A 13,504-nucleotide genomic window follows, 5' to 3' on the forward strand; every position below is an offset into this window, starting at 1 on the left:
CTACACAACTAATTCTATTATTTTATTTCACATATCTGTATTTTAATTTCTGTCTAATTGGTCCCTGTTGGGGAAATTCATAGGAAATATGCAGCATATTGTTGTTTAGTTGCTAAGTTGTGTTCGATTCTTTGCAACACCATGGACTGCAGCATGCCAGGCTTCCCTGTCCTCCACTATCTCCCAGAGTTTGCTCAGGGTCATGTCCATTGAGTCAGTGATACTAACCGTTTCATCCTCTGCTGCCCTCTTCTCTTACAAAAATACAATTGATTTTTGTATGTTGACCTTGTACCCTGTCATCTTGCCCGATTCGCTTTATTAGTACTCATGGCCTTTTGTAGATCCCTTAACATTTTCTGCATGAACAATCATGTCATCTGCAAATAAAGATTGTTTTACCTCTTTCTTTTAAAAGCATGTAACTTTCTTTTCCTTTTCTTTTTTTTTTCAATTTTATTTTTAAACTTTACATAATTGTATTAGTTTTGCCAAACATCAAAATGAATCCGCCACAGGTATACATGTGTTTCCTACCCTGAACCCTCCTCCCTCCTCCCTCCCCATACCATCCCTCTGGGTCGTCCCAGTGCACTAGCCCCAAGCATCCAGGATCGTGCATCGAACCTGGACTGGCAACTCGTTTCATACATGATATTTTACATGTTTCAATGCCATTCTTTCCTTATTGTCCTGGCTAGAAGCTCTAGTGCAGGGTTGTAGTCAGTAGTCAAACAGATATCCTTGTGTTGTTTTTGACAGAAAGGGGAGTGGTCAGTCTTTCACCATTGCATATGTTGGCTGTTAACTTGATCAAGCTAAGGTAAATTCCTTTCTTTCCCTAGCTTCCTGAACGGGTGTTGATTTCTTCTAGTGTTTTCCTTACATCTATTGCAGTGACTAAGTAGCTTTTCTCTTTTGTTCTGTTAATACAGTGAAACACATAGATTTTTCTTCAGCATGTGCAACCAGCCTTCATTCCTGGGATGAACCGCAGTTGAGTATATCATCTTTTTATGTATTGTTGGATTCAATCTGCTAATATTTTGTTAAGGAATTTTTAAAATTTATATTCATGATGCTATTGGTCTGTAGTTTTGTTACAGTGTCTCTGTCTAATTTAGGTAGCAGGATAACGCTGGCCTTGTGAGTGTGGGCGTTTTCCTTTCTCCTCTGGGAGAAGTTGTATACAGTTTGCCTTGTGCATGCCTTAAATGTTTGGTAGCATTCATCAAAGCTGAGTCCAGCTCAGGGTCACTTTGGGTTTGCCTACATTTTCATATTTTAGGAAATTTGTAAATGTGTTGCAAAGATTTAATCCTGGCTCTACTTCTACTTTTTTTTTTTTTTAGAAATTGTTATCGATTTCTTTTTATTGTGGTAAAATATTTATGACAAAGTTTACCATTTCAACCATTTTTAAGTGAATAGTTGCATTAAAGACATTCACACTGTTGTATAGACTTTAATTTCTTATCCTGGTATTTCTCAGACTGGAAAATTTTTTAAGACATTCCATTTAATCTAGCATTTTAGCTTGTCTTTAAATATTAGATCTCCAGAAACTTCATACCTTTGACCAACATCTTCCCATTTCCCCCACTCTCAGCCCCTGGCAGCCACCATCCTACCTTCTGCTTCTAAGTGTTTAACTGTCTTAGGTTCCACGTGTAAGCGAGATCATTCGGTATTTCTCTGTCATCAATTAGTGCAACATAACCTTTTCTGTTAATGCAGTAGGTGAAAACATAATTTGATGTGAATGGCATTATGATAAGTTATAATTTTACATATTCATACATAGTTTCATAAAGTTATGAATTTGAATTATATTTTCTCTTGCATGTTGTTAGTGAGAATAAATCCTATTATTTGGAGGATTTTAAAATAAGGTTTTTAGGAAAATGCTTTGAAAAGTAGTATTTTATTGTATTTAGTTGGTGTAGCTCTTTATTCAGATCATCTGAATTCTAGAGTTGCCAAAGGGAGATGTTATGAATATGGTTTGAACTCACTCTCCACGTCTTTGCTGCTCATGAGTATTTCACGAGAGTATGTCTCAGCGCTAATTACATTTTGTTTGCCACTGACTGGACTGTCACTAATAATGCGAGGGTGACAGCATTTTGTAAACGACTCCCCACACATAGGTCAGGATTACTTTAGAAAAAAAGTAGTGCCCAAGAGGTAATGTTAGAGAGTTTTCTTGTACATACAGGAGAAAAGAATTCAGTTATGCTGCTATTCTTTTAAAAAGCGTTTAAAACAAACATACAGAATAAATGGCATTGTATAAAATAACAAATTTTATTTCTATAAAATATTTTACACTAGCTGTACACATGCACACACCCACGCAGAACTTAACCACACAGAGTAATTTCCTTTTAATAAATCTACCACATACTATTATATTACAATTTACAATATAGTTTTTGAAGACACAATGGGGAAAGCTTTGTCATTCATTTATAAACCTTCCATAAATTACAAAAGAAAGGCAGTCTGAAAAGTATGTATAAAGAGTAAAAACAATTTACAAGTGGACAAGAATTACAAAATAGTAACCATCAAATACATCTGCCAACAACTTTGTAAATCTGTTTTTGTTCAAGTGCCAATGGTGAAGATTGGTATGGAATAATTTTGAAGAGACTTAAACTTAGGATGTTTTTGGTGTGGCTTATGCATTATGTGGATTGCTTTACGTGTGTGCTGTTCATTGTTGACTGTGTATGGCATTTTGACAAATAATGAAAGGAACGTAAATCCATATGCCACAAAATGTAACACTGAAAGCAATGAATATTACCAGGTTTCTGGCAGGTTGGAGAAGTGTGGTACTTTACCAAAGCTATCTCCTCTCCTCTTTTTTGAATGATTTGAATAAGTAAACATTTTCTGTGTGTTGCCTGGCTTGCTTTAAAAGCTGAAAAGCCAGGATCTTAAATTGCACAGCCTGCACAACTTGGTTTCAAACCACTGTGTCTGTGAGGATGAGAGCACTGAATGCACAACACATACAAAGTGGACACTGTAGTTTTTATTAGACAGTACAAATCACTGTGCATTTATAAGGCAAAACATCAAGGCGATAAACTAGGAATTTCAAGACCAGAGTTAAAGTGAGAGTTATGCATTATGAGGCAAGCATTTTGAAAAGGGAGAGAGGTTGAAATCATTCCTTTAAGGGCAGATGACAAATGCACAAAGACTGGATCCCAGGTAGGGAGTGAGCTACAAAGAGCTACTGGCTCCCTGCATGTTCACGCGACACCCCAGCTCCCGCCAGAGCCCGGGCACTAATAAGAGCGGTGGGCGGAGGCGGGTGGGAGCACCAGCAGCTCTTTGTCCTGGCGCTGGGCTTAAAGTGGATGGTAGTGCAAAGAGCATTTCTCTACTGGTGTCAGGGGAGAAGATTGTTTTTTTAGGAAGTACTTGAGTCATGAAAGCCCTAGTTTGGAATTAAAGAAAATTACATAGATTTGGAAGTTGTCCGGAAGCACATGAATCATTTCACTGCACCCAGTTTTTTCAGCAGTTTCTTGCCTTTGGAAAGCAGCCCCTTTTTCTTTTTCGAGGACATTTCCCTGCCTCTCCCAGGACTACCAGTACCCATAGATGACGTAGGTGACCCCGAATGGAGATGTACTGTGGGGGATGGCGCTCTCCTTGCTGTACCTGAACCCTCAGGAGGAACCTAGTAGGTACATTGTTACAGTTTATTGAGTACGCGAGCGCCAACAACATCCATCCGCTCACTCGGTATCATCAGAAACACCACACTGCCCCGTTTCCCACCAGGAAAGGTAAGGGTGGATCATTTCTTCTTTCAAGGGTTAAAGTATGCCATGAGAGGCTCACACCTCTCCCAGGGCATATCTCTTACAGGGGGTCTAGCCATCAATGTTGGGTTTTCAGTTTCTTTGTCTCCGGGGAGGGGGTGGCCATTGCTTTGGCAAAACAAAGCTAGGTAATAATTTACTTTGTAAACTAAGACCAAGAGCAGGAAAAAAAAAAAAAAAGAGTTATTTTGAATTAGGTTGAGAGTAGTATTGGCCAAGTACCCATCTTAAACACAAAAGTAATCTTAAACACAAAAGTTCTTAAAGAAAGTTTTGTTGTATATGAAAACTACTTGGGTATATAAAACCCTGACATTGTTGAGTGCATTCCTGGGTTAATTAGTATACTGTAGAAACACTGGAGATGGCACACCGGTTGAAAGAAAAAAAAACTAAAATGAACCTTAATTACAATCAAAGAAAGCTTAAAGGCCCTTCTTGTATGCTTATTTCCAAGATAGTAAAGATGTCTTTTTGTCAATATAGAGCACATGGTAGGACTTTGTACACTTCAGTGCTTAATGCTGCTTTGCAAGAGCAGAACGACATGGGAGGCATGACAACTGGCCTCACCCACGTTTCTGGTCCTGGGCATGCCTGAATTCCTCTTACTCCCTTACCTCACCAGAGCAGACCTCTCTCTAATATGAGTGTTCATTATTCAACAGGCAAATGATATGAGCCAAAGGGCTTCAAGCTTACTTGGATTTAAAATCAAGGTCTAATTCTAATGGAAAACACCTAGTAAAGCATCCCAAAGTACACCTGAAGATACCATCTATTCCATCTAATGCAATCGTTTGAGCTGCATGTTTCATTAAACTTAGTATTGCATTGGTATACCAACAGAGCAGTCTTCCACCAAACGCTTTTGTGTTCAGGACACTCACTTGTGCTTTGAGGAGAAGCACCAGCTCTCCTGTAAGGTAGAGGGGTGGTCACTTAAGAAAAAGCCGTCTGCTGCTCAAGCCGGCATGGGAAGTGTTCAGTGCCAACTCTAGATCACCTCTTGGTCACTACTCATCTGCTCGATCTTGAGTTGCATTTTTTTTAAGTAAAATTTCCATAGTAAACATTTATTAGGTTGTGCTTTTTCCAAGAGTGGCTAACAATGCAATATGCAGCTTTAATTATGAGTAGACATTGGAACACTCTGTGTAAACAAACAATTAGCCTGTTAAGAAATATGTTCCCAATGTTGGCCTTTCAAATATTCTTAATGTAAATCATAGGAAATAATGATTAAAGATGATTTATTTCACTGCAAATTCAGTTGCTTTACAACTGAGACCAAGTAATACTTTAGGTCCAATGGGTTTTTGAGACATATTTCTTTTTTTTTTTTTAACCCCACAGTGAAGCCTTAAGTCTACCGCATTGGTCCAGTTAAGGTAGCTTAAGTTGGTATCTTTATAGGTATCTTCAGTTGCTCACTTACGTGAAGGCTACATTGCCTGATTAAGGTGTGAAATGAACACTCTTCTTCTGTTTCCAAGCAGATGAGCAAAGAAATAAAAATATATATATATAAAAATATAATATATAAAAACTCGCAGTGATGAAATAAAATAAAAATGAGACGCTAAACATGAATGTAATCTAACAGTTACATATGGTTGAGAAGTTCTCTGACCTTTGTTCAGAGGATCTGTTAAAGTCCTAACAGGGCAAACAATCACTGTTGCCCACTGAATCTGTGGACTAGCCATCCCCTCCTCACTCTTGATCAAACTGAGATGTGCACCTGGGATGCAGGATGGGTAGTTCCTTTGTGAGTAGAGCAGGCTGATTAGATCGAAAGGGTCATTTTTGTGGAACAAATAAACGTGGTTAGAATTTTGGGGCACAATCCCCATGGAAGGGCAGAGAAAAAAACTCAGGGTCTATGCTTTTCAGCCTAAGGTATAAAGAGAGCAACGCACAGGCTGTATTGGACCATCTACGGCAGAGCGGGAGAGGGTGAAACATGCTGAATGCTTGTGCTTACCCTTTTCGTCTTGGAGCGCATTGGCATGTCCTGTGAGTAATGGGATGGCGCGTCGGAAAGGTAGACTTCTACATCATCAGGCACTTCTTCTAGGAAGTTGGAAGGTACAAGCCCTTTCTGCCCATTAAGCTCCCCCTAGAAACACAGAGATGAGAAAGAAGAATGACTGACCCTTGTTCCCAGAAACCCACTTCTCGCTTTCACTAAAGGAATATAGCTCAGAGTAGTGAGTTTATCATGGTTCAAAAGTGGTAGAGCTTGGGATGCCAGCGTTTCCTAACTCCCCTGGTCACAAGAATGACCTTGGCCATGTGCTTGAAGTGCAGGGTCACGCCCATCTCCCTCCTTCTCCCTCCCCACCCCAAGTCTCAGTTTGGTCTACGGTGGAGCCGAAGAGTCTGTTCCAACCAAGAGGCCTGGGTGAGTCTTAGGATCAGCCACGCTTAGAAACACTCCTCGAGAGCATCTCACTTCATAGTTCTCAGCCCTGGCTGACCTCTGAATTCCTAGGAAATTTGTAAAAATACCATTGCTCAAGCACATTGAGAGAGGGGAGCTGGGGGTTGTGGGGTCAGAGGCAGGATTGAAGGGACAGACCAGTTCATCCTATGCTTTACTACAGTTTCACTGTAAGGATCCACACAATAGAGGAAGATGAAACTGTCGATACCTCCTTAGAGGTGACTGCTTCAGTTGATACCTTTCTACTCAGTAACATGCCTATGCATGTGTGGGGAGAGAGTAAATTAGCCAAGATGGTGGGTTCAGGCTCTCTTGCTCCACATAGTGTAAACCGTGACGATGTAACAGCTGAGATCATTTGTAGCACTGTGCACGGGCGTCATGAGGTACTCGCTTGGTCAAGGGTTACTTTGTGCAGTACGCCTGTATGAGTGCCACCTAAAGAAAGCAGGCGCATCATGGCTGTGTCAGCCATGAAAGGAGAGAATACAGCGTGTCTACACTACGGCTGCTGCGTCAGCCAGGAGAGAATACTGTTGTGGCTGCTGCGTCAGCCAGCAGAGAGGTTGTGTTGTCTCCGGTTATGCTATGGCTGCTGCGTCAGCCAGGAGAGAATAAACGTGTCTGCAGTTCCTATGGCTCCTCAGGTCTTCTTCCAGCTTTACCACTCACACCTTGTCTACCATGGGTTCAGTGAACACTGCAGACGGTGTCAACAGCGAGACAGCTGGCGCTGTCAGCAGGATCAGCAATACAGCATGTAACCTAGACCAGCTGCTCACCGGATGTATCAAGAGGTGATACAACTGCCCCACAGAGCCCAAAACCAAGTTCAAAACTGGCCCCAGATAACATGGGAGTCTGTTGCTTTGTTCAATAGGTCTAGGAAATGACAATTTGAAAGTGACAGCTCACAACATCAAAATTAAAAACGATGCATCCAAGGACATGACCAACAGAGTGTAAAACAATCCTACACGATGGGAGAAAATACTTGCAAGTTATTATCTAATAAGAGTTACAAAGGATATATAAAGAAATTCTACAGCTTTACAAAATAATTCACCCAGTTAAAAAGTGGGCAAAGAACCTGAATAGATATTTCTCACAAAAAGACATACAAAGGGTTAACAAGCATGTAAAAGATGCTCAGCATCACTATTCATTAGGGAATCAAAAATCAAACCGCATTAGGATGGCAGTACTGGTGTAGAGACAGAGAAGCTGGAACCCTTGCATGCTATCGGTGGGACTGTAAGACAGTACAGCCACTGTGGAAAAACCAGTATGCTGGCTCCTCAAAAGATTAAAATTACTATATGATCCAACAGGTCCACTTCTGCGTATTTACTTGAATTAAAAGCAGAGTCTTGAAGAGGTTCTGGTATGCCTGGATTCACAGCACTCTTCACAACAGCCAGAAGATGGAGTCACCCTAACTGCATCGGTGGATGAATGGATCAACGATGTGTGGCTCAATGCAGTATGATTCAGCCTTCAGAAAGGAAGGAAAATCTGAGCTATGCTACAACGGTGATGAACCTCGAGGATAGCATGCTAGGCGAATGGTCAAAAGAAGAACACTGAATGATTCCACTTACACGAGGTTCCTAGAGTAGTCAGAGTCAGAGAGACAGGAGAATGGTGGGTGCTGGGGACAGTGTTAACTTTGCAAGATGAAAAGAGTTCTAGAGGTAGATGGTTGTGATGGTTGTGCAACAATACGAGTGTACTTAACACCAGTGAACTATACGCTAACGAGTGATTAAGGTTAAATTGTGTTTATCACAATTAAAATACATTTTTTAAAAAGAGGCAGGTCCAGGTACCGCCCATGTTTTCCTATGCATTAATCCCTCCTGAGCCCCAAATCCACCTGCCCAGTTCAGCCATCACCTGCCTCCTGCTTTGACCTTGAAGATTCCACTCTCCTGTTCTCCTGTTCAGCTTCAACCCTTCTTCCTCAGGCTCTCCTGTTAGCTTGTTTTTCTCTGTTGCTGTTACTTAGAGACTTTCTAGGACACCTTTATCTTTTATTGTGCATGTGTCCCTGGTGATTTCTTCCACATCAAAGGTTGCAGACAACGTCGATACACAGACACTGGAATCTTCTATACAGTCCAGACCTCCCAGTAACTCTTTAACAGCCAGCTTTTTTTTCCCCCCAGCATCAGAAAATGACTTTCTTTGGGTGAGCACCAGATGGAGTAGTTGGCTCATGATTGGGGACTACGTTCTGTGAAAACACAGCTTTACACACAAATCCCCATCAGTACCGTGCTCACATCACAGCAGGCACCTGTGTGACCCGAGACCTATACCCTCCTGCCTGTTCAGGCTTCCGGGCTGAACGCTGCCCTGGGCTCACTGAATGGAGTGTGGGGGTACTGTCTCTACAGTGTTTCCCGTCTTTTCTCCCGAGCCTCCCTCATACAGGTCTGTTAAATCACGTGTCAGAAGTGCGTGTGACACCACTGCTGGATGTGATCACTAGAATATTCCAGGGGTGTGAGTACTCCTCTGTCTTGGAGAGGCTTTGTAGCCTCAAGCTCAGTATTTCGTGTTTTCCTCTCAACCATGTCCTTATTCCTGTTTTACCCAGGGCACCCATCAGCTAAGGCAGAACCTTGAGATCTTCCTGGGAGATGTCCCAACTAACCATCTGAGCCCTCGGTATCTGTCTGACTCAGTTACCATCTCAGTTCAAGCCCTTGTTCCTCACCTGGGTCATTCCATAGCTTGTACCCTGGACTCTTGGTGACATGTCACCAAGCCCCCTGGGACTCCCATCTCCCTTCAACAGTCCATTTGCAAAACCCTTGACTACAATTTTCTCTAAGAGAAACCTGACATTTCTCCCTCTTGCAGACCCTTCATACTCAGATCTCTGGTCCTCTTTGAGCCTCATTTCTATGTTTGAGGCCAAATACAAACCGTCTCAAGACCTTACATTCAAAAAGAATTGGATTGTGTTAGGCTAAATGGCAGTAAACATTACAACTGCCCCATTTTCTTCATGCACGATCAGCACAAAGCCCAGTCATGCTTGCATAGTTCTTCTTCGCTGGCTTTAATGCTTTTAGACTGCTACTGTGCAGCCAGTTTCCTTCTGACCTATCACAGTACATGACTTACGAGTCTGGGTGTAGAAACACTGCACCATGCAAGCATCTGGTTAACACAGACTAAGTAAGGGCGGAAGCATTATGGGGTGCTGGAAATCTCAAGTGATTGACTTCACTGTGGATGCTATAGATTGTGGAGGGGAAGGCCCAGGTGGACAACAGAGTTCCCTGCACCTACCCTCTGTTCATTATGGGATGTTTGGAACTGCGGAGAGACTGGGAAGAGATCACAGGAGTATATCCCAGAAAAAGTTAGCTCTTATGAGAGCTTTCAAGATTGCACGCAATGTCAGACAACACAAGTTTGGTGAAGCTTGAGATTATTGGAATCAAGTTAGATATCCCCAGTTCTCATTTATCAAATAAGAAATAATTAAAAATAAGTGGACTGGGCAGTCTACTCAGCAAATCAGACCAACAAAATAACAGTAAAGCCATTTGGTGGAGACACAAATAAAAAGTGTACATTTCATATCAATAGATCTGATTCCTGCTATCATGCAAAATTTAGGTAGGCTAGCCAAGAAAACAAAGAGATACAGCAATGGAAACATGCAGCTCATAGTAGAAAAATATTTTTAAATAACCAGATAATACTATGTCCAGTTTTGTCTAGATGTTTGAAAATCTAAATGAAAGGTCTGGCCTTCTAAATATACATAGAGTCTAAAAAAATTGACTCAATAAAAATATAATCATTTAAGCAAATGAAAACTTTTGTACATCCTAAAAAGACAATGAACCTAAAAGATCTTTTAGACATAATCTTCACATAATTATAAGACCTAACTATGTCATTTTAGCTGTCCAGATCATGAAAAATACTGGAAGCTTACCAGTTCATTCACAATTCTAGCATAATCCTGATACCAAAAGCCATATAAGAGATATTCCAAAAATTATATTCCAATATAATTTCTGGAACATAAATATAATTCTGAATAAAATGTTAGCAAATCAAATACAGCTCTTTAAAAATAATTGTAAAAAATAGTGGTGTACCATGGTCAATAATTTACTGAGAAAAAAAATAAGCTTAGCAAATGGAAACAGGATACTTAACAGTATAAAGACCATCTCTCTATTGATAGTCTAGCTTAACACATAACAGTGTAAAGATTAGTGATATTCTTACTAAAATACATAATGTCAAGGATCCCCTACCCTCACTATTCATAATTGTTCTAAATGATGCAGTAAGACAGTAAGAAGAGATGACTGATATTGAAGAAAAGAGAAAATGTCTTGACTCTGGGAACCCAAGAGAACCAACTGATGACAATGGAAATAATGCATCCAGAAGAAAGATTTGTAGCGGAGCATAAACATGCAGATAAATAGGCATAGCGAGCACACACGTACATGCACATAAAATGCACACATACACACACATGCAAATACACATGCCCATATACATACACATGCACACACATGCGTGTTTGCATGTATGCACATATGCACACATACATGTGTGTTGCATACATATACACAAAACAGATACATACACACATACATATGTATACACACATTTCCAAGATATTTTCTAAATAACCAGTAAAATATATACCAGAAAAATCATAATAGCAAGAACATAAGAATGAACTTTAAAAGATATATAAGGATGTGTAAGAATAAATTCATGAACCGATGAAAGGAAAAACTTAGAAAAAGTCAGACACACCTATGTTAGAGTTGAAAGACAATGTCATGTCATCTAAAAACTCCCCAGTTTCCTCTAAAAACTAAATGCGCCTCTAAATAAAGTACTATGGCTTTGTTGTGGGGTGGGATCCTACTGAAGAGATCCCTCCCAAATATGAAAATGAATTATAAAAACACAGTAATTGAGAGAATCGAGTAGCATGAGATATGGATACAGGACCTAGGAGTGTACTGCACATTCTGTGTACTAGGCGTGTAGTACACAGAAGAAGGGTGGGATTTTTAAACAGTAGGCAAGGATGGATTACTTAATAAGTGGCATGGGGACATTAGTTTCTCTAATTAGAAATAAAGTTAGACACTTGAGATTTACATGTGAAAATGAAGCTATCAAAGTGAAGAACCAAGATAAAATGATTATTTCTATCACTTTGAAGGACTTTTAAGCATGTCGCCCAAGGGCTGAAAAACATAAAAATGTACATAAAAATTTAAAACTTCTGCTTCATAAAAGAAAAGACAACAAAACCACACACAAAAAGGAAAATTTAAAAATCAGATGATTACCTAAAAAAAGAAACACTTGCAACATATGGACAAAGTATTGAGACAGGCTTGGGCCTGGACCCGGGACCTCTGCTGCAGTGCCTGCACCTGGCGAAACATCTCCAGCATCAAAACACAAAGAAACTCGAGGGAACTAAAACTAACTCCATGCAAGGGGTCAATTAGGGCAAATTACGGACAACGAGGTACAAAGAGACCAAAAAACCCAGCTGCCACTTCTGAAGAGCCCAGAGTAAAAGCAGAGGTTTGAGAGCAAAAGCAGGGTACCTCGCATGCCCCCTACACACACCACCACCTAAGGGGTGGGCAAACCACCTAAGCTACCCTTCCGGGCTGACCTCTGGACACACCTCTACCCTCACCCCATATAAGGAACACGCTTGTCCCCCTCGTCTGAGAGCAAGCAGGCAAACCTGTTGCTTGTTCTGGCTCCCCACTGTGCACCAGGGGCCCCAGTAAAGCCTTACCTGAATTTTTTGTCTGACCCATGATCAATTTCTATTGATTGGGGAAGGCCAAGAACCCTGGTTGGTAACAGCATGAACAGTCTCACTAAAAACTATTCTCTTAAAAATCAGAAACTGCATCAGAGGAGCTTTGAAATACCGTGTGTGCCTGATGTTGTAAAATCCATTTGACCCCAAGAGAAACCTGCCTTGTCAGGACTTGAGAGTTTCTTGATTATTTTCATTATTAAAAAAAAAAACAAAAAACAGAAAGAGGAGGAAAGTGGGATGCAAGATGATGACCCCATTCCTAAAGCAAGGAACAGCAGTAGGTGTCTGGCTGAGGAGGTGCCCCTAAGATGACTACCCAAACATGCCTGCCTTCTCTTCAGGAATATCAGGAGATCTGCTGCGCTGGCCCAGGGCAGAGTCAGGACTCCCCCATCCCTATCCCAGAGGCTGGGTCCACAGAGCTGTAAGAGGGAGGAGCTTGAGATTCTGTTGGTTTTAATTAATTTTGCTTCTTTGTATTTCTTCCTCTCACCATTTGAAAATGTATTACCTATGCACTAAACGGGGCTTCCCAGGTGGCACTAGTGGTAAAGAAGCCGCCTGCCAATGCAGGAGACAGAAGAGACTCGGGTTCCATCCTTGGATTGGGGAGGATCCCCTGGAGGAGGAAATGGCAACTCACTCCAGTATTCTTGCCTGGAGAATCCCATGGACAGAGGAGCCTGGCAGGCTACAGTCCATAGGGCTGCAAAGAGTCGGACACGACTGAAGTGACTTAGCATGCACGCAGGCACTAAGTAATCCAGAAAATTAAACTGCTTGGTAAATGTCTGAATGAAAGAAATATTTAATGTGAGCATGTGAATACTCTTACTTTGTCAACAGCTCGTATGCATTGAAAATATTCCTTTTAAAGAGAAGTAACAGGGAAGATCACAGAACTGCCTTCCCATATTTTATGGGCTCGGCAAAGAGGACAAGCACATTAGCCATCCTTTCAGCAAGCCAGGTAAAGTTCACGCACAATTTTAGGGGAAAGAATAGACAAGCAAAAATATTTATATATTTGATGCTTCAAAAACTTACATAATAAAATCCATCTTCATCAATTTCGCCAAAAACAGTAATAATATCTCCTGTGCAAAATGTAAGTTCAGCCTGTAAAGACAGAGCATAAAGTTAATAGTGTTTTCCTAAATATAGAAGTTGCCTTAAAAAAAAATCTTCATGATTTCTGGTATGATTTCTCTTTTTTTTCTTATTGTTTTGGTATGAACCTACACTTTCAGTCAGATAAGGAGGAAGGGTACATATCAGATGAATGAATGCCTGTGTTCCCAGTCTCTTAGAAAGTAAGGACAATTCAAAATGAGGCCAAGTCTCCAACAGAAGGGCTGC

At 40.8% G+C, this 13,504-nt stretch overlaps 1 protein-coding gene across 12 annotated transcripts in view; it reads right to left on the reverse strand.

The window, feature by feature from the left end:
* Positions 1–2,288: 2,288 nt before the first annotated feature.
* The window catches only part of RIMBP2 (RIMS binding protein 2), a 307,318-nt gene continuing 296,102 nt past the window's right edge, over positions 2,289–13,504 (reverse strand). For 8 of the 12 annotated variants that reach the window (XM_044930306.2, XM_044930303.2, XM_044930307.2 and 5 more), the window contains 3 exons: positions 13,193–13,264; positions 5,833–5,967; positions 2,289–3,700 (listed from right to left, as the gene is read on the reverse strand). In XM_044930306.2, coding sequence (XP_044786241.1) covers positions 3,512–3,700; positions 5,833–5,967; positions 13,193–13,264 — 396 coding nt within the window. In that variant the 3' untranslated portion in view covers positions 2,289–3,511. Of the gene's footprint in view, positions 3,701–4,562; positions 5,331–5,832; positions 5,968–13,192; positions 13,265–13,504 lie in introns of those variants that run through there. The other 4 variants (XM_044930302.2, XM_044930308.2, XM_025267834.3 and 1 more) reach the window with 2 other exon arrangements.

The sequence above is a fragment of the Bubalus bubalis genome, chromosome 17 (genome assembly GCF_019923935.1).
Source record: "Bubalus bubalis isolate 160015118507 breed Murrah chromosome 17, NDDB_SH_1, whole genome shotgun sequence".
Lineage (NCBI taxonomy): Eukaryota > Metazoa > Chordata > Mammalia > Artiodactyla > Bovidae > Bubalus > Bubalus bubalis.